At 39.3% G+C, this 22,260-nt stretch overlaps 1 protein-coding gene across 4 annotated transcripts in view; it reads right to left on the minus strand.

The window, feature by feature from the left end:
* Positions 1-22,260, minus strand: part of ACSL4 (acyl-CoA synthetase long chain family member 4) — an 81,413-nt gene that overhangs the window by 28,184 nt on the left and 30,969 nt on the right. The window contains exons 3-10 of one of the 4 annotated variants that reach the window (XM_059910703.1): positions 14,548-14,654; positions 12,927-13,163; positions 12,505-12,682; positions 11,997-12,106; positions 11,741-11,879; positions 7,618-7,768; positions 7,345-7,468; positions 5,240-5,311 (exon numbers count right to left, since the gene is read on the minus strand). In XM_059910703.1, the coding sequence (XP_059766686.1) occupies positions 5,240-5,311; positions 7,345-7,468; positions 7,618-7,768; positions 11,741-11,879; positions 11,997-12,106; positions 12,505-12,682; positions 12,927-13,154 (1,002 nt within the window). In that variant the 5' untranslated portion in view covers positions 13,155-13,163; positions 14,548-14,654. Of the gene's footprint in view, positions 1-5,239; positions 5,312-7,344; positions 7,469-7,617; positions 7,769-11,740; positions 11,880-11,996; positions 12,107-12,504; positions 12,683-12,926; positions 13,344-14,547; positions 14,655-22,260 lie in introns of all 4 variants that reach the window. The other 3 variants (XM_059910700.1, XM_059910702.1, XM_059910701.1) reach the window with 3 other exon arrangements.

A 22,260-nucleotide genomic window follows, 5' to 3' on the forward strand; every position in this document is an offset into this window, starting at 1 on the left:
AGTGTATGGAAACCAGACAAAGATGTCACAAAGAAAGAAACCTACAGGCCAATATCACTGATGAACACAGATGCAAAACTCCTCAACAAAATACTAGCAAACAATCCAACAGCACATTAAAAGGATCATACACCATGATCAAGTGGGATTTATCCCAGGAATGCAAGGATTCTTCACTATACAGAAATCAATCAATGTGATGCACCACATTAAGAAACTGAAGAAGAAAAACCATATGATCAACTCAATAGATGCAGAGAAAGCTTTCGACAAAATTCAACACCCATTTATGATAAAAACCCTCCAGAGGGCAGGCATAGAGGGAACCTACCTCAACATAATAAAGGCCATATATCACAAACCCACAGCCAACATCCTTCTCAATGGTGAAAAACTGAAACCATTGCCTCTAAGACCAGGAACAAGACAAGGGTGCCCACTCTCACCACTGTTATTCAACATAGTTTTGGAAGTTTTAGCCACAGCAATCAGAGAAGAAAAAGAAATAAAAGGAATCCAAATTGGAAAAGAAGACGTAAAGCTGTCACTGTTTGCAGATGACATGATACTATACATAGAGAATCCTAAACATGCTACCAGAAAACTACTAGAGCTAATCAACGAATTTGGTAAAGTAGCAGGATATAAAATTAATGCACAGAAATCTCTTGCATTCCTAAACACGAAGGATGAAAAATCTGAAAGAGAAATTAAGGAAACACTCCCATTTACCACTGCAACAAAAAGAATAAAATACCTAGGAATAAACCTACCTATGGAGACAAAAGACCTGTATGCAGAAAACTGTAAGACACTGATGAAAGAAATTAAAGATGATACAAACAGATGGAGACATATACCATGTTCTTGGATTGGAAGAATCAACATTGTGAAAATGACTATACTACCCAAAGCAATCTACAGATTCAGTGCAATCCCTATCAAACTACCAATGGCATTTTTCACAGAACTAGAACAAAAAATTTCACAATTTGTATGGAAACACAAAAGACCCCGAATAGCCAAAGGAATCTCGAGAAAGAAAAACGGAGCTGGAGGAATCAGGCTCCCAGACTTCAGACTATACTACAAGGCTACAGTCATCAAGAGAGTATGGTACTGGCACAAAAACAGAAATATAGATCAATGGAACAGGATAGAAAGCCCAGAAATAAACCCACGCACGTATGGTCACCTTATTTTTGATAAAAGAGGCAAGACTATACAATGGAGAAAAGACAGCCTCTTCAATAAGTGGTGCTGGGAAAACTGGACAGCTACATGTAAAAAATGAAATTAGAAAACTCCCTAACACCATACACAAAAATAAACTCAAAATGGATTAAAGACCTAAATGTAAGGCCAGACGCTATAAAACTCTTAGAGGAAAACACAGGCAGAACACTCTATGACATAAATCACAGCAAGATCCTTTTTGACCCACCTCCTAGAGAAATGGAAATAAAAACAAAAATAAACAAATGGGACCTAATGAAACGTAAAAGCTTTTGCACAGCAAAGGAAACCATAAACAAGACCAAAAGACAGCCCTCAGAATGGGAGAAAATATTTGCAAATGAAGCAACTGACAAAGGATTAATCTCCAAAATTTACAAGCAGCTCATGCAGCTCAATATCAAAGAAACAAACAACCCAATCCAAAAATGGGCAGAAGACCTAAATAGACATTTCTCCAAAGAAGATATACAGATTGCCAACAAACACATGAAAGGATGCTCAACATCACTAATCATTAGAGAAATGCAAATCAAAACCACAATGAGGTATCACCTCACACCGGTCAGAATGGCCATCATCAAAAAATCTACAAACAATAAATGCTGGAGAGGGTTTGGAGAAAAGGGAACCCTCTTGCACTGTTGGTGGGAATGTAAATTGATACAGCCACTATGGAGAACAGTATGGAGGTTCCTTAAAAAACTAAAAATAGAACTACCATACGACCCAGCAATCCCACTACTGGGCATATACCCTGAGAAAACCATAATTCAAAAAGAGTCATGTACCACAGTGTTCATTGCAGCTCTATTTACAGTAGCCAGGACATGGAAGCAACCTAAGTGTCCATCGACAGATGAATGGACAAAGAAGATTTGGTACATATATACAATGGAATATTACTCAGCCATAAAAAGAAATGAAATTGAGTTATTTGTAGTGAGGTGGATGGACCTAGAGTCTGTCATACAGAGTGAAGCAAGTCAGAAAGAGAAAAACAAACACCGTATGCTAACACATATACATGGAATCTAAAAAAAGAATGGTTATGAAGAACCTAGGGGCAGGACAGGAATAAAGACGCAGACATAGAGAATGGACTTGAGGACACAGGGAGGGGGAAGGGTAAGCTGGGATGAAGTGAGAGAGTGGTATGGACCTATATACACTACCAAATGTAAAACAGATAGCTAGTGGGAAGCAGCCGCACAGCACAGGGAGATCAGCTTGGTGCTCTGTGACCACCTGGAGGGGTGGGATAGGGAGGGTGGGAGGGAGATGCAAGAGGGAGGGGATATGGAGATATATGTATACATATAGCTGATTCACTTTGTTATACAGGAGAAACTAACACAACATTGTGAAGCAATTATACTCCAATAAAGATGTTAAAAAGAAAGTGTACGGTTTGCAAATGTCAAATCATGTTGTAAACCTGAAACTAATATAATATTATACATCAACTATATTTCAATTTAAAAAATCACCCCCAAAGGAAATAAATAAATTGTACCATGTGTACCCTACCAATAAATCATGTGTATGTCATTTTTTTTCAAAAAGTATGTTGGGTGGAAGAGAGCATATGGGAGTGAGACAGATGTGTGAGAACCACTTCCACCGCTCCTTCCAACGCTATATACCAATCACAGGCACAGAAAGGGCTTAATGAGTAAGGAACACAACACATTTGCAACAAGTTGGCAGGGTTTATTGTTAGCACATTCAGTCACCCTTTACCTCAACCTAACATTACATGACGTTCAGTGGAGTCACTGCTTATCAGCAGCGATTTACTCTGAATTCTCACACTGTGAACATGTGACCATTACAGTACTAAATGGATCTTTTATTCTGACTCAGGAAAGAAACAAACTCAGAAAATAGAATCTATCCAAAACAATTCTCAATAATAAGATTTTTGAAAGGCTTATTTACAGACGAGTGGGAGAAGCTAAGGGAGCCAATAAGGTTTGGTGAAGCATCAATGCACTAGCAACATAGGAGGCCATTGACTATCCCTAGGCCTGAAGAAATAAGAGGAGAGAAATATTACTGGAACCTGGTAGAGGATGGTAACCATGGGAAAGACCTGGTTAGAGCCAACAGGGAAGAGACTGTCCAATGAGCACCTGGCAACAAGTGCCAAAATTCGCAGCCCAGCAGGGAGAGGCAAAGGCAGTAAGTATGCAGATCTCTCTCCCTGCCCTCTGAACTTTCATGACTGCCAACAAGTGGCTAAGCCCCACCAGAAATCAGAAGGCAAGCAAGTCCTCCCGGTAATTCATCCACAGAATTTAGCCTCCCAAGACACAAAGTCAAGAAGAATGAACAATGGGTAATTAAAGGATACATGGCATATCAGCTAACTCCTGTTTATCTTTCAGGCCTAAATTCAGACATTACTTCCTAGACTCCTCGGCCCTTCCCCCTCCCTAATTATGTTCTCTGATACTGTTTCCTAGGAACTCCTGGGTAATAAACCCAACACACTGTTTCCCAAAACAAAACAACAAAGACAATCCTAAATAGACAGCCATAGTGGTTGAGAAGTCTCTGCGATCAGACTGATAAAAGAGTTCAAGCTTTAATGACCACCTATGGGCTCTGTGACCTTTGGCAAGTTTTTTTTTCTTTATAAAATGGGGATAACAGGACCCACCTAGCAGAGTCTTAGGGGGGATTAAGTGAGATGATCCATCTAAAGCACTTTAGCACAGTGTCTAGAACATACTTAAGTACTATGCTACCTATTATTAGCATTTTATTATGCTTTTATTTATTTATTTTATTTATGGCTGTGTTGGGTCTTCGTTTCTGTGCGAGGGCTTTCTCTAGTTGTGGCAAGCGGGGGCCACTCTTCATCGCGGTGCGTGGGCCTGTCACTATCGCGGCCTCTCTTGTTGCAGAGCACAGGCTCCAGACGTGCAGGCTCAGTAATTGTGGCTCACAGGCCCAGTTGCTCCGCGGCATGTGGGATCTTCCCAGACCAGGGCTCGAACCCGTGTCCCCTGCATTGGCAGGCAGACTCTCAACCACTGCGCCACCAGGGAAGCCCTTATTATGCTTTTAATCAGAAGCCTCTCCTTTTAGTTTGTAAACTTGCTGAATTCTACAGCACCTCTAAACAAAAAAGCAACTGCTACTCTGATCTGTTCTAATTCTTTGGTTATTTGGTAATTTTGTAATTAGAAGCTAAAAAAAATGTATCTTCCATCTGTAATTCTTAGAAAAAATTGGACTGAACACTTCATTGCGTAATCGCAGGCTTTCCGTGTGCAAAAACAATTCTTTGAAAGATACTGGGATAAGATGTAAAGTCTGATCATGATACAAGCAGTAGTGATACTCACACTGGAGTTTCCGAAGCCTAAAGCGCTAGAATATATTTGATTATACAAGTTGGAAACACTGTGTTAAATATCTCATAATTTATCATTATAGGGCTATAAAATGTAACATCTTATTTTTATAAAAGGCAATATTTCACATAAGGATTTTGAATATCTAGAATTCAACTTTTTTGTCTGGGAGTTCTCTCAAATGACAGTTTCCTTAGTCTTTCTTAGCCACCATAAGGGTCAGGAGGCTTGGATTCTAGAATCAGCTCTGCCATGAACCAGCTCTGCAACCTTGGATACACTGCCCCAGTTCTCTAGGATGGCCTAGGTTGCCTCATTTTTGAATCAAGTGATTAAACAAAATGATCTTTAGAGTGTATTCTACCTTTAAAATATTATGACCAATTCTCAGACTAGGTAATTTGAGCTAGGTCAGTTTCATCACTTAATTTTCAAGAATTGGCAAACCCTAACAGGCATACACTTCAGAAGTTTGCCATTTCATCTTTTCCCAGTGCTTAGCTAAGATTTTAAGACACACGTTTTGCCATAATTTCCCCAAAGTAAAATTATTTTAAAATGTAGAAAAATACCTAAGAGTGTTACTTTTTTAAAAGTCCAAGTGCAGGCAGTGAATGACATAGACATTCTGTACTCACCGGGACAGCTGCCATGAGCGAAGGCTTCAGTACAGTACAGTCTCCTTTGCTTCCCTTTTTAATTTTGCTGGACTAGAGTAAAGAAAAAGTAAATAGGATCAAGGAAAGAAACCTTCAGCAGAAAACGTTATAATTCAAGTATTAACAAGAGCAAAGACAGACATTTTTTTTTAACATCTTTATTGGAGTATAATTGCTTTACAATGGTGTATTAGTTTCTGCTTTATAACAAAGTGAATCAGTTATACATATACATATATCCCCATATCTCTTCCCTCTTGCTTCTCCCTCCCACCCTCCCTATCCCACCCCTCTAGGTGGTCACAAAGCACCGAGCTGATGTCCCTGTGCTATGTGGCTACTTCCCACTAGCTATCAATTTTACATTTGGTAGTGTATATATGTCCATGCCACTCTCTCACTTCGTCCCAGCTTACCCTTCCCCCTCCCCGTGTCCTCAAGTCCATTCTCTAGTAGGTCTGCGTCTTTATTCCCATCTTGCCCCTAGGTTCTTCATGGCCTTTTTTTTTTTTTTTAGATTCCATGTATATGTGTTAGCATACGGTATTTGTTTTTCTCCTTCTGACTTCACTCTGTATGACAGACTCTAGGTCCATCCACCTCACTACAAATAACTCAATTTCGTTTCTTTCTATGGCTGAGTAATATTCCATTGTATATATGTGGCACATCTTCTTTATCCATTCATCTGTTGATGGACACTTAGGTTGCTTGCATGTCCTGGCTATTGTAAATAGAGCTGCAATGAATATTGTGGTACATGACTCTTTTTGAATTATGGTTTTCTCAGGATATATGCCCATTGGTGGGATTGCTGGGTCGTATGGTAGTTCTATTTTTAGTTTTTTAAGGAACCTCCATACTGTTCTCCATAGTGGCTGTATCAATTTACATTCTCACCAAGAGTGCAAGAGGGTTCCCTTTTCTCCACACCTTCTCCAGCATTTGTTGTTTGTAGATTTTTTGATGATGGCCATTCTGACCGGTGTGAGATGACATCTCATCGTAGTTTTGATTCGCATTTCTCTAATGATTAATGATGTTGAGCATTCTTTCACGTGTTTGTTAGCAATCTGTATATCTTCTTTGGAGAAATGTCTATTTAGGTCTTCTGCCCATTTTTGGATTGGGTTGTTTGTTTCTTTGCTATTGAGCTGCATGAGCCGCTTGTAAATTTTGGAGATTAATCCTTTGTCAGTTGCTTCATCTGCAAATATTTTCTCCCATTCTGAGGGTTGTCTTTTGGTCTTGTTTATGGTTTCCTTTGCTGTGCAAAAACTTTGAAGTTTCATTAGGTCCCATTTGTTTATTTTTGTTTTTATTTCCATTTCTCTAGGAGGTGGGTCAAAAAGGATCTTGCTGTGATTTATGTCATAGAGTGTTCTGCCTATGTTTTCCTCTAAGAGTTTGATAGTGTCTGGCCCTACATTTAGGGCAAAGACAGACATTTACACATGGAATTTGATCTCTACTGCTCTGTGAGTTATCTGTGCCAACTAACATAACCTACAAGTCTGAGGTATGAGTGCATTAGTGCTTTATGATGTAGATTATTTCTTCTAGCACATTTCAGCCTTTCTTAGAGGAGAAACTCTGATCCAGGATAAAAGAAAATGGGATATTTTGGTAAACTGAGCATTTTTATTAATAACATATCACACATAGCACAGACCATCCATTTTCAAACAAAAACAAAAAGCAAAAAACTTCAACTAAGGTAGATAAAGCAGTAAAACAAGCCTGAAGATAATTTTAACTTTCTTTGATTAGCCAAAAGGCAAAGCCACATCTCAAAGTCACCACTATGAACATCAACTAACATCATACAGAAATACTAATTTGATAACATTTTGGTTGATAGAATACTGAAGACAATGGAAGTAATTATTTGTCTCAGAATAACTTTAAAATATGTAGATAAAGCAATGCTAACAAATCCTCAAGGTTATTTACTGCAGCTGCATACTTTTGCAGCCAAGGAGAAAGTTTTAGCTGAATTAAAATATCTCATGTTTTAGTAATCTATCCTCAGCCAAACACTGTAACTTAATATGATCATGCCAATATACTGAAAAGCTTGTCACCTGGTCAGAGAGAGTAAGTGGAGAAGAATATCCAATCCTACAACCATAGGTAAAACAAGATATCTCTGCTGTCAGTTCTAGTACATGAGCCAAAGGCAGGTAGCCAATATATGTGTCCTTTGGTCTAAAACAAAGTAAGAGAAACATTTTAGCCATTCTTACAAAGACACTGTAACTTAGAAACATCAATGACCTTAGCATTTTAATACAGACTAGAGAATGCCAAACATGAGCTCTGATTTCTAAGAAGAAAGTTGAATAATTCTCTCTTACCCCAGTCCAGGAATTCTCTCACACTGGCCTGTCATTCCAGCTATCAGATTGCTATGATGCATCATCACTCCCTTAGGTCGACCAGTAGAACCACTGGTATACATGACGATAGCCAAGTCCGAAGGAGTTGGTCTATTTGGAGGAACGCTTGCTAAATAAATGACAAAGCACCAAATTTTCTCTAGTTTACAAGTCAAATTGCTAAGCAAAGGTAAGATTTTTAGATTTTGCCGTAATGATAAACTATTTAAAACAAATACTCTCTACTGTTAATCACCAGGAAAATGGTTATCAAATTCTGGTTACCTGCAATGAGAATTTCAAACTCAATCTGGCCCACCTTCTGGATGTTTAGCCCAATCCCTGTCTGTTCATGCCTCTCTGCACAGTGCTGTTTACAGGGCCTTGTTGTGGAAAGATATCTAAGATTTGGAGAATCAGGAAGATAAGAGTATTTTGTGTGAGCTCCTCAAGCCTCCGTTTTCTCATCTCTAAAATGAGACAGTTGGACTAGATTATGGTTCGTAACCACTAGTGGGCATGAGAATCACCTGTGGAACTTAAATAAAATACTATCTCTGGACCCTAGTTCTGAAAATTCTGATTCTGTATGTGTGACATGGATCAAAGGCTCCACAGGTGACACTCATACACACTCCTGACTGAAAACCACTGGACTTGATTTTTTTCAAGTTTTTCAAAAAATAATTTTATTTTAAAATAATTGAACCATGGATATTGAATTAGAGAACCATTATACATGTAACATATTTTTATTAGATTCCAAGTAGCAAGTAAAATCCAAAGGATATCAAACCAAAACGATAATGCCTACTGGTTTGATTGTTGCTTCTTGAAATCTATACAGGAAATCATTGTTTAAAAGTATTGAAAGTGCAGTGAGATTAAAATTATAGCAGGAGATCCTTTCTCTCTGCTACACACACACAGACACACACACACACACACACACACACACATATGCTCACTCACTCCTGTAGTTAGAATACTTGGTATGTATCTGGATTGGGGATTCTTTTGCGTCTTCCAGAATTAGTGCTTTTTCCCCTATCAGGGCATACCATACTTTGATTCTTTTTAATCAAAATCAGACAGGAATTTTTGGAAACTAAGAAAAAGAGACAGTTTAAAGGGGTTTACAAGCCCTTCATTTCCTACCAAAGGTAATATCTAATCAGTTTGTAAACTTCGTTTCTTCTTGCCCTCTGTCTGCAGGTAGGAACGTTTAATCATCTTAAGGGTCCTGAGCCCCAGTGCCATCTCTGCTTACTGAATGATTGGGGGAGGGAAATAGAGAGGTCTTCCCAACAGATTACAGTCAGCCTTCTTGAGCAGGGATCTGCAGGCTTTCTTTGCAAAGGACCAGACAGTAAATATTTTAGGCTTGGAGGGTCATATGGTCTGTGCCAAAACTACCCAACTTTATTGCTGTAGGGTGAAAGGAAGCATAGGCAGTTGTTAAACAAATGGATGTGACTGTGTTCCAATCCAACTTCATTTAGAGAAACAGAGGCAGGCTGGAGCTTGTTAACCTGTCTGCTAGAGTTGTGCTTCTCAAACTATCTGCTGTGAGGACCCTTTTTTCCCCTAATAATTTACGGATGGGTGCATTTGTAAAATACAATAAAAATGAATTACTGGAACAACGAAGTTAAGAAGACATAACATAGAAGCTTAACATTTTTAGATGAAACAGGCAACAAATCACATTTCAATAAATATAATTAGAACAGTCATACACAGGGAAAAAGAATTAGAGAAACTGTAAATGTTCCTTGAAAGTATCTTTCAGCCTACTAATAAAGAGAACTGCTATTACAAGACTTAACGTTTTTTGTCATTCCACAATACTAACTAAACAAAAAGTTGAGTGAAATTTCAATTCCCCGTTTATTAAGTGCCTACATGCACACTCTAAACAAACACTGTGTATGTATATATATATGTGTGTGTCAATATTTTAAATTTTAACGTGACATGAATTTGCTTCCAGCTCTTAATCTATCTAGCCTAGGTTGGATGGGCAAGAGTGCTGCCCACAAGAGATAATGTATATCTAAACTGTTCATATAGCTTTTTAATAGCTTTACTGAGGTATAACTGATAATATAAAGAACTGAATATATTAATGTGCACAATTTGATGACTGAACGTAGACAAACATCCGTGATACAATCACCACAATCAGGGCAACAGGCGTGTCCCATCACTTCCCTAAGTTTCCTTGTGTTCCTTTGTTGTTGCTGTTGTTGTTGTTTTTGATTTGATCTTTAAGGCGACATCAACTCTAAGATTCTAACATGCTAAGTTTTAAACAGCACACTGGGGCTTCCACTTTCAACACAGTGTATTGTGCTAACCTAGTAATCTCCTTTCCTTTCTAGAATACACCAAAATAACCAAGAATCCCCAGGCATATGATCGCAATTAAATAAATAAAAGTTTAATAAGGTTGTTGGATTCTAAAAAATGAGTTTATACTCTGTATGATACTATAATGATGAAACATGTCAGTATACGTTTGTCCAAACCTGTAGGATGTGTAACACCAAGAGGAATCCCTAATGTAAACTATGGATTTGTGGTGATAATGATGTCAATGTAGGGTCATCAATTGTAACAAACATAGCACTCTGGGATGCTGATAATGGGGGACGCTGTGCACGTGTGTACCTTCCCCTCAGTTTTGCTGTGAACCTAAAACTGCTCTACAAAATAAACTTTGTTACAAATCAGTTTATAAAATGAATCACATTTCTATTTACAAGTTAAAATAACCATTTTAAACGGTATGATTTAGTACTGAGATAACCAAAGATAAAGTTATACTTAAATGGGGTAATGTTAATGCTCCTTAAAGGTATCTACTGTCATAGTTTATAAATCAAGCAAACGGGGACTGCATCCTTCTTCTGATGACTGATGGAAGCGGCAGCAGTAGATATGTTAAGGTCTCCTCAGGCTAAGCACACCATGTGACACTTCACTTCCTGTCATCACCATAACAACTGTCTACTCAGGTGAAGTATCACCCCAAACATATGTGTCTTATTAACTGTAGAGATGAGTGGACTAGGTGGGACCTGTGGTCTATGATGCTCGGGCTCACACAAAATTATGAGGACCAATACCCCCCATAGTTTTGTGCCAACCAATCCCTACCAATCAGGACTTCCCAGTCAAGTTTACCGCGATCTTGCAGGGTCAACCTGGTGTTGAGAGATAATTCTCCATGGGTCTCTTGAGTTTCTGTACATCTTGCGAGCAGAGGCACTGACTGTTCCAGACTGTCTTTGCAAGGATGACTGCACAGTGAACAGCCTTGGAAGACAGAGAAAGTGCCTCCCTCCAGAGCAAAGAGCAGGCATGTGCACTGCCCAGTACGATAAAGATAATATCTCTCCCCAGAGCAAAGGGCAGGCATACTTATGCCTGTGATAAAAGACTCCGATTACTCATCTAGTAGAGTATCGTGATCTTCTCATTAAACATGAGAAAGAAAAATATTTCAGTGGAGTATTTCATTTGCTCAACCCTCTGTCCTGATGACCAACTGACATTTTGATATAAGACACACTTAACTTGTTTCAAATGAAACACCAACTACCATATCAGTGGTAGAATAATCCAAGTATGGTTTTGGCAAACAGCTCTGCATCCTCTGAGACATGATGAAAATCAGTAGCATTAAGCATTTAAAAAAAAGAAAAGTTTACTGAATGGAAGGCCTGAGATCTTTGCCTTACGTGAGTCCAGATTGGAAGGTTATAGTAGGTTTCTTTGAAAAAAGAAAAGTTTGGCAGCAACTGCCATAAGCCTCAACCATTTAGTAATATTTCAAATAGTGGTTACCTTTTTGAGGCGAAAGGGAGAGAAAAATCTTAGTCATATATGGTCTTGATAGTTTTTAAACATTTTTAAAGTTTTTTAAATCAGAGAACTTTGATTTTTTTTTTTAAATCAGAGAACTTTTTTTTTAAATCAGAGAACTGATTTAAATCAGAGAACTTTACAGCTTTCACTTGCATTACTGCTTTTCCTAACCTACTGGAATAACAAGCCTTGAAGAGATTAATCAATTTGTTTTAACTGCTTTACTTACAGTATTCTGGCTTGGATCCCAACTCTTCTACTGATTGCATGCTGTGAATCTTAAACCCTTCAGGGTATTCTGCCTTATTGATCGTCTTATTATCCACATAAATGATATGTTTAACACAGTTAATATCCAACAATGCATTCTGTTGAGCAGAAAGAAAATCCAGTTATTAAATATAGGTATGCAATAAACTCAATTCTTGAACATTCTCCTATGCTGTCAAACACCACCATGAATTAAAAGAAAATTTCATACTTACCTTAAGTTTACTCTCCAGAAGTTCGACACTAGTAATCAGATAGGTAGCCTCAGATTCATTTAACCCGTGAACTACAGCTTCTCTGCCAAGTGTGGCATATAAAGTCACAACTACATAATAAAAAATGAACACAAAAGTTAAATGATAAACATTTCTTAGATATACTATTTAAGTCAACTTTTAATGACAGATATACTCACAGATGCAAAGACATTTTATAATCTAATTGGATTTCATAGTCTCTGCTATTACCCTTCAACCTTGCCTCAAACTTCCTGGTGGTTACAAATCTTTCTCACAAATTTTCGGGATTCTAACTTTTTAAACCTAAAGAAACCCAGAAATACTGGAAGTGCCACAAACTGGGCAAAAATCATCAGTCAATTCAGTTTCTCAAGGCCAATAGGTTCTGGCTGAACACTTGCTTGGAAAACAAGAGGATCTCAGGACAATTTCACATGTAAGCAAAGCCCACTCTCTCTCCCCTCCAAAAACACCAGGCACTTACGAGGAAAGTTGTACTTAAAGCAGGTCTGTGCTGCGATCATCCATTCAGCCCTGGTCTCACAGAAAATGGCAATAGTGCTCTTTGGCTTCAGTCCCAAGGCAGCGAGTCCACTACCAAAGTTATTCACTCTGCAGTTCACTTCGAGATAGTTCATCCATTTATAATTCCCAAGAATTAACTGTTAAAGTGAGACATTCTGTAATATTAGCATAGGTACTCAAACAAGCAATTAACATACTATTCAAAGTGTAGAACTCTAAAAATACCCTCAAGTGAATATACACAGATGCTGTGAGCACCTTCCGAGAATTAGTTACGGGCACTATGATGGAACGCCAGCATGTTTTAAATGCACTTGATTTACAATCAAGTAAAGTGTACCTTCCCCTTTAAAAACAATAGGAAGCACAAAAATGCTTTACCTTCTTAAAAACCTTTCCATTTGGCTGCATTTCATTTTCTTCACTTAGGATTTCCCTGGTCCCCAGGCTGTCCTTCTTCCCAAACTTGGATACGGCATGATCGAATAATTTATCCAGGGTGTCTACTCCAGGGATGTGTATGACAGCTAGTGAGTCGAAGTGCGTGACAGAGCGATACGGACTTCCAGGTTTGTCTGAGGTGGGCTTAGCTTTTATTCTCTTTGCCATAGCGTTTTTCTTCTTGGCATTGGTAAGAAAATACCACGGAATAAATACAAGGGCACTGTATATTGTTATTAACAAGTGGATAGGCAGCAAAATAATGGTGAGCACATTTTGCTTAAGTTTCATAGTGGCAAGGCTTCTAAAATGGTGTTTATTTCTTGTTATTCTTTGGCTTCAGAAAGCCTGATTTTGCTGAAGAAGGCAATAATGGAAGCGGTAGTAAGAGTAGCAGAAGAGTCAAGGCAGTTCAATTTTAACGATACAGATAAGAGTTAGTAATCTTTGGAAGCCGACAATAAAGTACACCTGTAGGTGAAGACAGTGAACCAGGCAGAGATCAGGGAAAACAAAACAAAACAAAAACAAAACAAAAGAGTATTAACAAGTTGATAGACCATTGATTTAAATACTCAGGTCTTTATTAGTTTCTATAATTGATTTGATACAAGAAAGCGGAAATAACTGGTCTGAAAGACTGGCATTTTCCAGTTTGAATCGTTACGGCCATAAATTTTAAATTTAATTTTTATAGGTTTTTAGGTATACTACACACCACTCTGTAAGTCAGTCGTGTAACACTTCTAGTGCCTATATGAGGGCAGGCATGTGGTATTTAAGTTTGGCTACACTTCGGGACAGTAGTGAATGCCAATATTGAGGTTTCTCATAAATATGTATATGTAAAACTGGATAGCTCTAAATAGGATTCGGTTTTGTATCCAAAAGAGAGAAAAAATCCACCAATTTCGGTTTATTTCTCAAAGATCAACCCAGAAATATTATTCTGAGGTCTTCTTTAAGATAATTTCTTGGTAATGCTATTATTCACTACCTCCTATCCCCCAAATTGGAGCAATACAATCATAAAATCATTTCCTACCTGCCCACTTTGTGCTCAAAATTGCACCAGTTGCCTGGGAGTGGGAGTATTAAGTCCACAGTAGTGTAAGTCCTGGCCCTTGCCCATTACGAGTTAACACTTGTGAGGCCATCAGCACACAAGATAGATCCAGTGTTTTTCAAACTTTGTTTGCAGGAGAAGGTGGCAGCGAAACCATTTCTTCAAATAAACACTCATGCAGACTTCCCATATATAGACTCCAAAGTGACCACTGGAGCCTTTCTGATGAAAAGCCTGTGGAAATACCTAAGTGCTACGGTGTGCAGTGCAAGCAATAAATGCGATAGCAGTTCAGAGCAAGTGCAAAATGGTCCACAGTTACTAGCGGAGGCTTTCTGGAGATTAGACTTAAGCTGGACCTTATGTCGGGGATCTGGAAACAAAGGAGAAAGAATGGAGGTCGTTCTGGGCTGGGGAACCACATGATAAAAGATAAAGAGGTAGAAATGAAAGGACTTTGGGAGAGGAGAGACTGCCAAAAATAAGGACACTCACCTGAGTGGGGCACAGAGTACTTGCTGGCTAAACAGGCCACAGTAGTACAGGGTCTGACAAATCAGGCAAAGTAGTTTTGATTTGATTTGACAGGAAACTGGAGGCCACTGCAGGTCAGAAAAAACAGTGCCAAATGGAAAGGAACTGCAGAAACGGCCTCAGGGAGAATAATGTCTCTCCAGCAGCCTGCCTTCAGCTGAGAAAGCTGTTTTGGAGAGTGGCAGTGTATTTCAACTACAAAAATTAAAATATTAGTTCACTTTGAGGAGACAAATTGCAGTGCATCCTTCTGCAACTCTTGTGGAAATGGACTACTGACCCCAAGAGAGTTGTGCGTTTTTACACCAACTACTATAAAACGGTAGCTTAATCCTTAATCCTGCCTCTGCTTTTGTTCATGTCCTTCAACTGAGTGTGGTGAAATGAGCAAGAAACTACAGGTGAAAAGACCTGGGTTTCAGACCCCATCTCTGTCACTGACTGGCTGTGTAACCTTGGGCAAAACAATCTGTCTGAGCTTAGGATCTGACTAGATCAGTAGCCCTTAACTTCCTAGAGGTGATGCGCCCCTTTCAGAATCCAATGAGAACTATGAACCGAGTTCCCCTCAGAAAGATATGCAAAATGGTATACACAAATTCAGGGGATTCTTGAGTTCCCTGGAATCCATCCTTGAACACCAAAGGGTGACACCACCCTTACACTAAAAATTTCTGGCCTAGATGATTTCCTGGGGCCCTTCCAACTTTAATTTTATGATTTATTATACCTAGAAATTGCTTTCTCAGTCTCTTTGACAAGTCTAACAATCCTCTCCTCCATCAGACATTCCATGACTAACCAAATCCTTGATAATCTTTCCTTTTTCTAACTTCCCACATCACTTGAAATGTCTACCACTCATTCTGATCCTTGATTATACCATCATTTTTAAACATCTAAGCACCTAAGTATAGAGCACAGACCAGGAGTTCTCAACCCTATCAAACCCAACACCTCTTTGTTATAACAAATACTTTATAATATTCCTTTATACACCTTAAAGGACAGTCACAGATGATAGTCTCAGATGATAGTCTACCTACACACACAATTTTTTAAAATAATTCTTTCCTGGTAATATAAAGAAGTACTGAAAGGAAATCAATTCAAAATAAATACTTATTTCAATATGTAAATTATCAGGGACAATACAAGAAGTACCACCTCAGGCTCACCCTTGGGGCTGAAGAAGTAGAAGACAGCTTTTGAAGGGCTTACAATCTAGCTAGATTTAAACTGTATTGTATGTGTTCAGTCATTCATGTTGTTATATACACTTAATCTTTTAAACAGACTTGCCTTAAGTCTTGGAGGTAGGGAAACATCTACTTAACCTCATAGTACAGAGACACATACACATAAACACACACACACACACACACACACACACATAGAGCACACAAGGCTCAAAGAACATTCAGGTAAAGAGAAATCAGAGAGGTCATTTAGTCCAGAAGTTTTCTAATTCTTTCTGGTGGTACTGGGGGCAGGGGGCGAGGCATGGCTCATTCATTTGAATAAAATCTTACGTGGACGTGAAAACACAAGTACAGATAAAAGCAAAAGGCAGAGTTGATTTGGTGGGGGCACACTGGAACCTCCATTTCAGCTGAATATTTGAGCCACTGATATTGTCTGATCTTTCATCTCAAAGAGAAGCAAATGTGTGACAGTACAAACTGTAACCAAGGCCTGTCCCCAAGTCTGGTGCTCTTTCAAGCTCCCCAGCCAGGCTCTGCCCAGTTCTGCCTATCATCTAAAAATCCTTCCTTATCAAAGGTTTTCCAGTGTTACATCCAGCCTATTGATAAATTCATTTAAAAAAAAAAAAGATTTGAACACCTACTATGTGTAAGTTTTGAGCACTTAACACAAAGATGAGTAAAACATGCTCTCAATCCTTTATATGCACGTGTGCATGTACATATGTGTCCATATGTATGGTAGGGTGCAGGGAGATGAGTTCACAAATATATACAGTAGAATATGATAGATCCCATCAGAGAAACAAGAACAAAACGCTAAAGGTATTCAAAAGAGGGATGAGATTACATCCAGTTTTGGGGGGACAAAAAGAGGGAGGAAGGAGAACCATCCAGAAAGGTTTCACAAAATAGCACAGTATTTGGAGTCAGTATGGAGGATGGATATGTTTTCAAAAGGAGAGGACAAAGATTGGGAAATGAGGACAGTCCTCATGGACTGGGGAATGGATGGGGGCAGAACTGCAGGATGTATCAGAAAACAGCCAAGTAGAGTAGCAGACGCTCTCGAGCTTTCTGTGTAAAGTGCTGTTCCCCTTTTATGATCTAAGTCAATGGGAAAATTGAATTATCTCAGAGTCAGTGTTACTAGAACGCCACTATACTATAAGAGACACGTGTATGATGATTTGGCAACTCAAGATTAAGCACCCTGCTATTATATTAGGGGAAAATGAATTGTTCTCTAAAGAAGAGAAAGTCTGATATCCTGGGTGGTAAATGGACTAAACAAAGTTAGGAGGTCTGGCTTCTAACCTCAGCGTCTGCTCTTATGTGTGACTTCGGGTGAGATATATGACCTCTCACCTAAAAGCTCTGTACCAGTGGCACTGTGTGTAAAACAGGAATATCGCTTGTGTCGTCTACTCCATGGCACTGTTGGGAGAATCCTTCGTCGGATCCAGCTTCGATTTCATGAGCGTTAACAATCAGTTCCTGGAATACACTTTCGACCCGCTTGCATCTCTCCGTCTTCGTGGTACTCACTCGGCTAAACCACAACCTGGTTAAATCCTGTCCGCCACCTAATCTGCACTTGTCCCCATGCAGCTGAATTTGGCTGGAGAAACACCCAGCTGTGCTGAACGTCCCCCTTTAGATCCGTGATTGCTCCCGCAGGCTTGCTCTCCTGGGGTTACCCTTTGTTCTCTCTCTTCAGGCCACCGAGGCTCCTCCGCCATCCTCATTCTCAGCTGCTGACCTGGCTTCCCACTTGGCTGAGAAAACTAAAACCGCCTGAAGAGAACTTCCACAGACTCCCATCTACTCGGATCTGTGGCCACGTGCTCTCTTCTCTCCCGTGACTAGAGATGGACTAGTGATGCCCCTAGCTAAGGCCGACCCCTTCACCTGTGTGTGACACCCCTGTCTAGACCACAAAGACCTGGCGGCGTCACTCTACCGATTCTTCCCTCTCTCTCCTGCCTCATTAATTTTTCCGGCTCCACTGAATCGGTCCCATCGGCATCCTAACAGGCTATTATTTCTTTCATCTTAGAAACCACTCCCTCTCTTGTACCTTCTTCTCTGGCTACGGCCCCATTTCTTCTCCTTCTCTGTAGGAGAAGGAGAAGAGCTGTCTCTGTGCTCTGTCACCCACTTCCCTCCTCCTATTTCCTCCTGAACCCACTACGCTCGGGCTTTCCCCTCTACCACTCCACAAAATTGCTCTGATCAGGGTCACCGATGACTTCCATGTTGTCAGATCCCAAGGTCAATTAAAGCTCAGTCCTCATCCGCTTTGACCCACCACCAGCCTTTAGCCCCGTTGACCCCTCTTTTCCTGCTGGAAACTTCTTCACTTGGCTTCCAGGAGACCCCATTCTTCAGGTTTTCTTCCGCCTTCCCTGGTCACTCCTTCTCCATCTTCTTTGCTGCTTCTTCCTCATCTCCCTGACCTCTAAATGCTATAGTGCTCAGTCTTTGAACCTTTTCTTTATCTATGCTCACTCCCATGGTGATCTCATTTAGTCTCACAGCTTTAAAGAGCATATATATGGTGATGACTCTCAAAATGTTCCCCCCTTAGCCTGGAGGTCTCCCTTAGGCACCTAGGTTTGTATATCCAACTGTTTCCTCAACAGATCCATTTAGATATCAGTTACATATTCAAATTTAATACATATGTTGAAAATTGAGCCACTGATCGTCCTCCCACAGACCTAGCACACCCAGTCTTCTTGCCTGTTTCTGTAGTTCCAGTTGCTTTGACCAAAAGTCTTCGATGACCAGGTTCACTTTCACTCCCCTCTCTTTCTCACACATTCCACCCCCAATTCAACAGCAAATCCTACCAGCTCTACTTACAAAACAGATATCAAATTCAACTACTTCTCACCACCTCTACTGCTACCATCCTGGCTCAAGCCACTATCCTCTCTCACCTGGATAAATGCAATAGCCAATCTGATCTCCCTGCTTCCACCTTTATACTAAATTCTAAACTCAGCAGCCAGAGTGCTCTAGTTCAAGTGCAAGTTAGATCATACCATTCCTCTGCCCAAAATCTTTCAAAGAATCCCCATATGACTCATTCAGAAATAGAGTCCTTACTCTGACCTAGGAGATGGGATCTGTCCTCCACCTCAAGTTTCCATCTTCATCTCCAACACTTTTCCCTGTCTCATTCTGCTACCGTCCCACTTGTTCCTTGCTGTTTCTGGGACACACCAAGCATGACCCTGCCTCAGGGCCCTTGTACATGCTATGCTCTCTGACTGGAATGTTCTTCTAAGATACCTGCACAGCTTATTCTCTCACCTTCTTTTTGTCTTTACTCAAATATCACCTTCTCAGTGAGGCCTTCTCTAGCCACTCCAAAATCAAACCCCAAGACCTCCTATCCCTTTCTCGCTTTATTATTCTCCTTAGTACTTGTAACTACTATGTCATATGCTTTATTTTTCATGTTTATTATGAATGCCCCCATTAGAACATAAAAGCTCCAAGAGGCAGAGAGTTTATTGTTTGCTGCTGAATCCTCCTACAACAGTACCTCTGTGTGTTAACTGTTCAATAAACTTGTTGACTGAAATAAGAATGGACATGGAGGGACTTTCCTGGTGGTCCAGAGGTTAAGAATCCGCCTGCCAATGCAGGGGACACGGGTTAGATCCCTGGTCCGGGAAGATCCCATATGCCGCAGGGCAACTAAGCCCGTGCGCCACAACTACTGAGCCCACGTGCCACAACTACTGAAGCCCGAGCGCCTAGACCCTGTGCTCCGCAACAAGAGAAGCCACCGCAATGAGAAGCGTGCGCACTGCAATGAAGAGTAGCCCCCGCTCGCTGCAACTAGAGAAAGCCCACGTGTAGCAATGAAGACCCAGCGCAGCCAAAAGAAAAAAAAAAAAAGAATGGACATGGATTGCTCTGAAACTATAAAGTAAAAATGGACGTAAGTGCAATAGCCGGAAGACAACCAACCTTAGCCATCTTTTTAAAAAATCACTTGTCCATGCCAACACTCTAGGAAATGGTATACTCTTAAAGTCCCTGGTAATTAATTTGAACATGTGTTTAGTTGCTTGAGAGAAAATATGAAACTGGAAAAACTGCCTGTTACATGGAGGGAAAAGACAGTTGTTATAAAAGCAAGAGGGTTATAGAATTTTTACTATGTGCTTTTTCACGGATGCCTTTCAGAGAGGAATGCTGTCCTGCCATGTATGAAGAGAAATACTGCTGTCCCACCAGGAGGACATAAACTCTGAGTTGCGCTTCCTTGAAATCAAGTGATGCATTTGTATTTCAGCTGTAAAAGGGCAGGGCATCAGCTTCAGCCAGGGGATAGCTAATCATTCCTGTTGATGTTCGGCATTCTATATGAGAATCAGATTAATAATGACTTATTGAACCTGTACTAGGAGCTAGGCACTGTGCTCAGTCCTTTAGATACATTATTTCATTTAGTCCATCAGAAAACCCTTTTGAAGTAATACCCTGATGACATAGCTGATGATATAACAGTCTTAGACAGATCATTTGCCCAAGTTAACACAGCTAAGTAGGGATTTGGACCCAGGTCTATCTGATTTTAAAGTCCATACTTTTAGCTGTACTGTCTGTGACCTTGGTCATACTGGTATAATCTAAATGAGTGAGAGTGACAAACTTTGTATATGAAAAAAATCCTGATGACAACTTTAAGCACTGATCTGTCCTACAGCCTAAGGCATTTTTATAGGGGAAAAAGGCCCTTTAGGTGTCTAGTAAGTCCTAAAGTGTAAGTGAAAATCAGACACAATTTTTTTAATTTTGAGGTCAAGTTTAATGTTAAGTATTTCATTCCAGTTACTTCAAACGCTCTGAGATAGTTAGGTTAAACACAAAAAGCATTAGTAATACATTAAGCTCTAGTACACAAAGTAAACAAATACTACATACTGATTAAAGTCTGAATTTAAAAGAAATCATCTTTCCCAGCAGCATGTGACACAACACCCATTTAAGAATTAAAGAGAAAAACTAATAAACTGAAGTCAATGCCAAGACACTTTTTTTTCAAAAGTTTTATAAAATAGACTAAACCAAGCAAGGATGCACACATCTACCAAGCTGAAACACGTGGTAGGGCAAATTAACTTCATCTGTCCTTGATATAATACCTTATGAAAACACAAAAAATATAAACTTGATAATCAATGATTAACTATGTCAGTGCTACTTTAAGAAATCACATTTTCAAATCACACATCACTTAAGGGTAATTTAAACACCAAATAAAGAGATAATTTGCCTTCTGAAAAGGATAAGCTGTATTCACTAAACTTTAAATCAGAAAATTATAAAAAATCCAAGAGATTAAACAGGTAAGCATACCGGTTGCACTTTAAAAGATCATACTTCTACATAGATATTACATCACCAAGACTTCTGTAAAGGGCTGGGGTGCTTTTTTTAAAAATCCTATTTTCTTTCACACACTATTAAAAAGCTCCAAATGATTTTAAAACATATAGGAGAAAGCTCATATACATGTTAAAGAAATTGGTTGCCTTTGGTTCATGAAATCAAACTTTACAGGAGCTACGTTACAATATAATTAACTTTATATTTTAATATTAAAACTTTTAACATTAAAACACTTGTAGACAAATGACTTATTTAGCCATTTTCCTACAAAATGGCTAAATAAGTCACTACAACTCAGCTACCTGGCCACCGTGATGTGAAACTGTATCATGGTAGAAAACAAACAAAACAACTTCACTCTCCTCTTCAGTAGTAAATATACCTTATAAGTGAGATTAATAAAAGAACTCAAAGACTGATAAATCTGTTGAAGACTGAAATCTTACAGCCATTCAGTCAACTCTTGACACTAAACCTAAAACATTAAAATTAACATTTTAACATTAAAACTTTTTAAGTGTTAATATTTTAAGAAAATAAAAGTCATTAAGAGTAGCTAGCAGGATCTTTTGCTAGCAGGCAGTCTACAAGACTGAATAATCATGTGAAATATACATCCGTCTGTCCCTTGTAGGTCTCATCTGACTCAAAGTTAGTAAGCCAATATAATAAATATGAAATAGCTTATACAAGCAAACTTTTAACCCGGTATACAGTAATTATAATAAATACATTTGAAAACTGAAAAAAGCAAAACAAAAACACCTAGGGTGAATATATAGATGCTCTCTAACACCACATTGCACCTGTGCCTAGCTAGTTTGACTAGGAGTGTCTCACAACTATGACCGATCTTTGCGTGTGTCTCTAACAAGATTAACCAAACCCGTTTACTTCATCACCTGGACAGGTATTAACTCCTGAAGTCGCCATCCTGCTAGTCTCTTCCCACCTTTCCCCAGCAAAGAAAGCACCTCAGCTGCCATGTCGAAGATGCTCTTTCTTGTTCTAGCACGTGTTTCCTCCCATAACGCCTTAAGAACATCCTCAGCAT

This window comes from Balaenoptera ricei, chromosome X (assembly GCF_028023285.1).
Source record: "Balaenoptera ricei isolate mBalRic1 chromosome X, mBalRic1.hap2, whole genome shotgun sequence".
NCBI classification, from domain to species: Eukaryota; Metazoa; Chordata; class Mammalia; order Artiodactyla; family Balaenopteridae; genus Balaenoptera; species Balaenoptera ricei.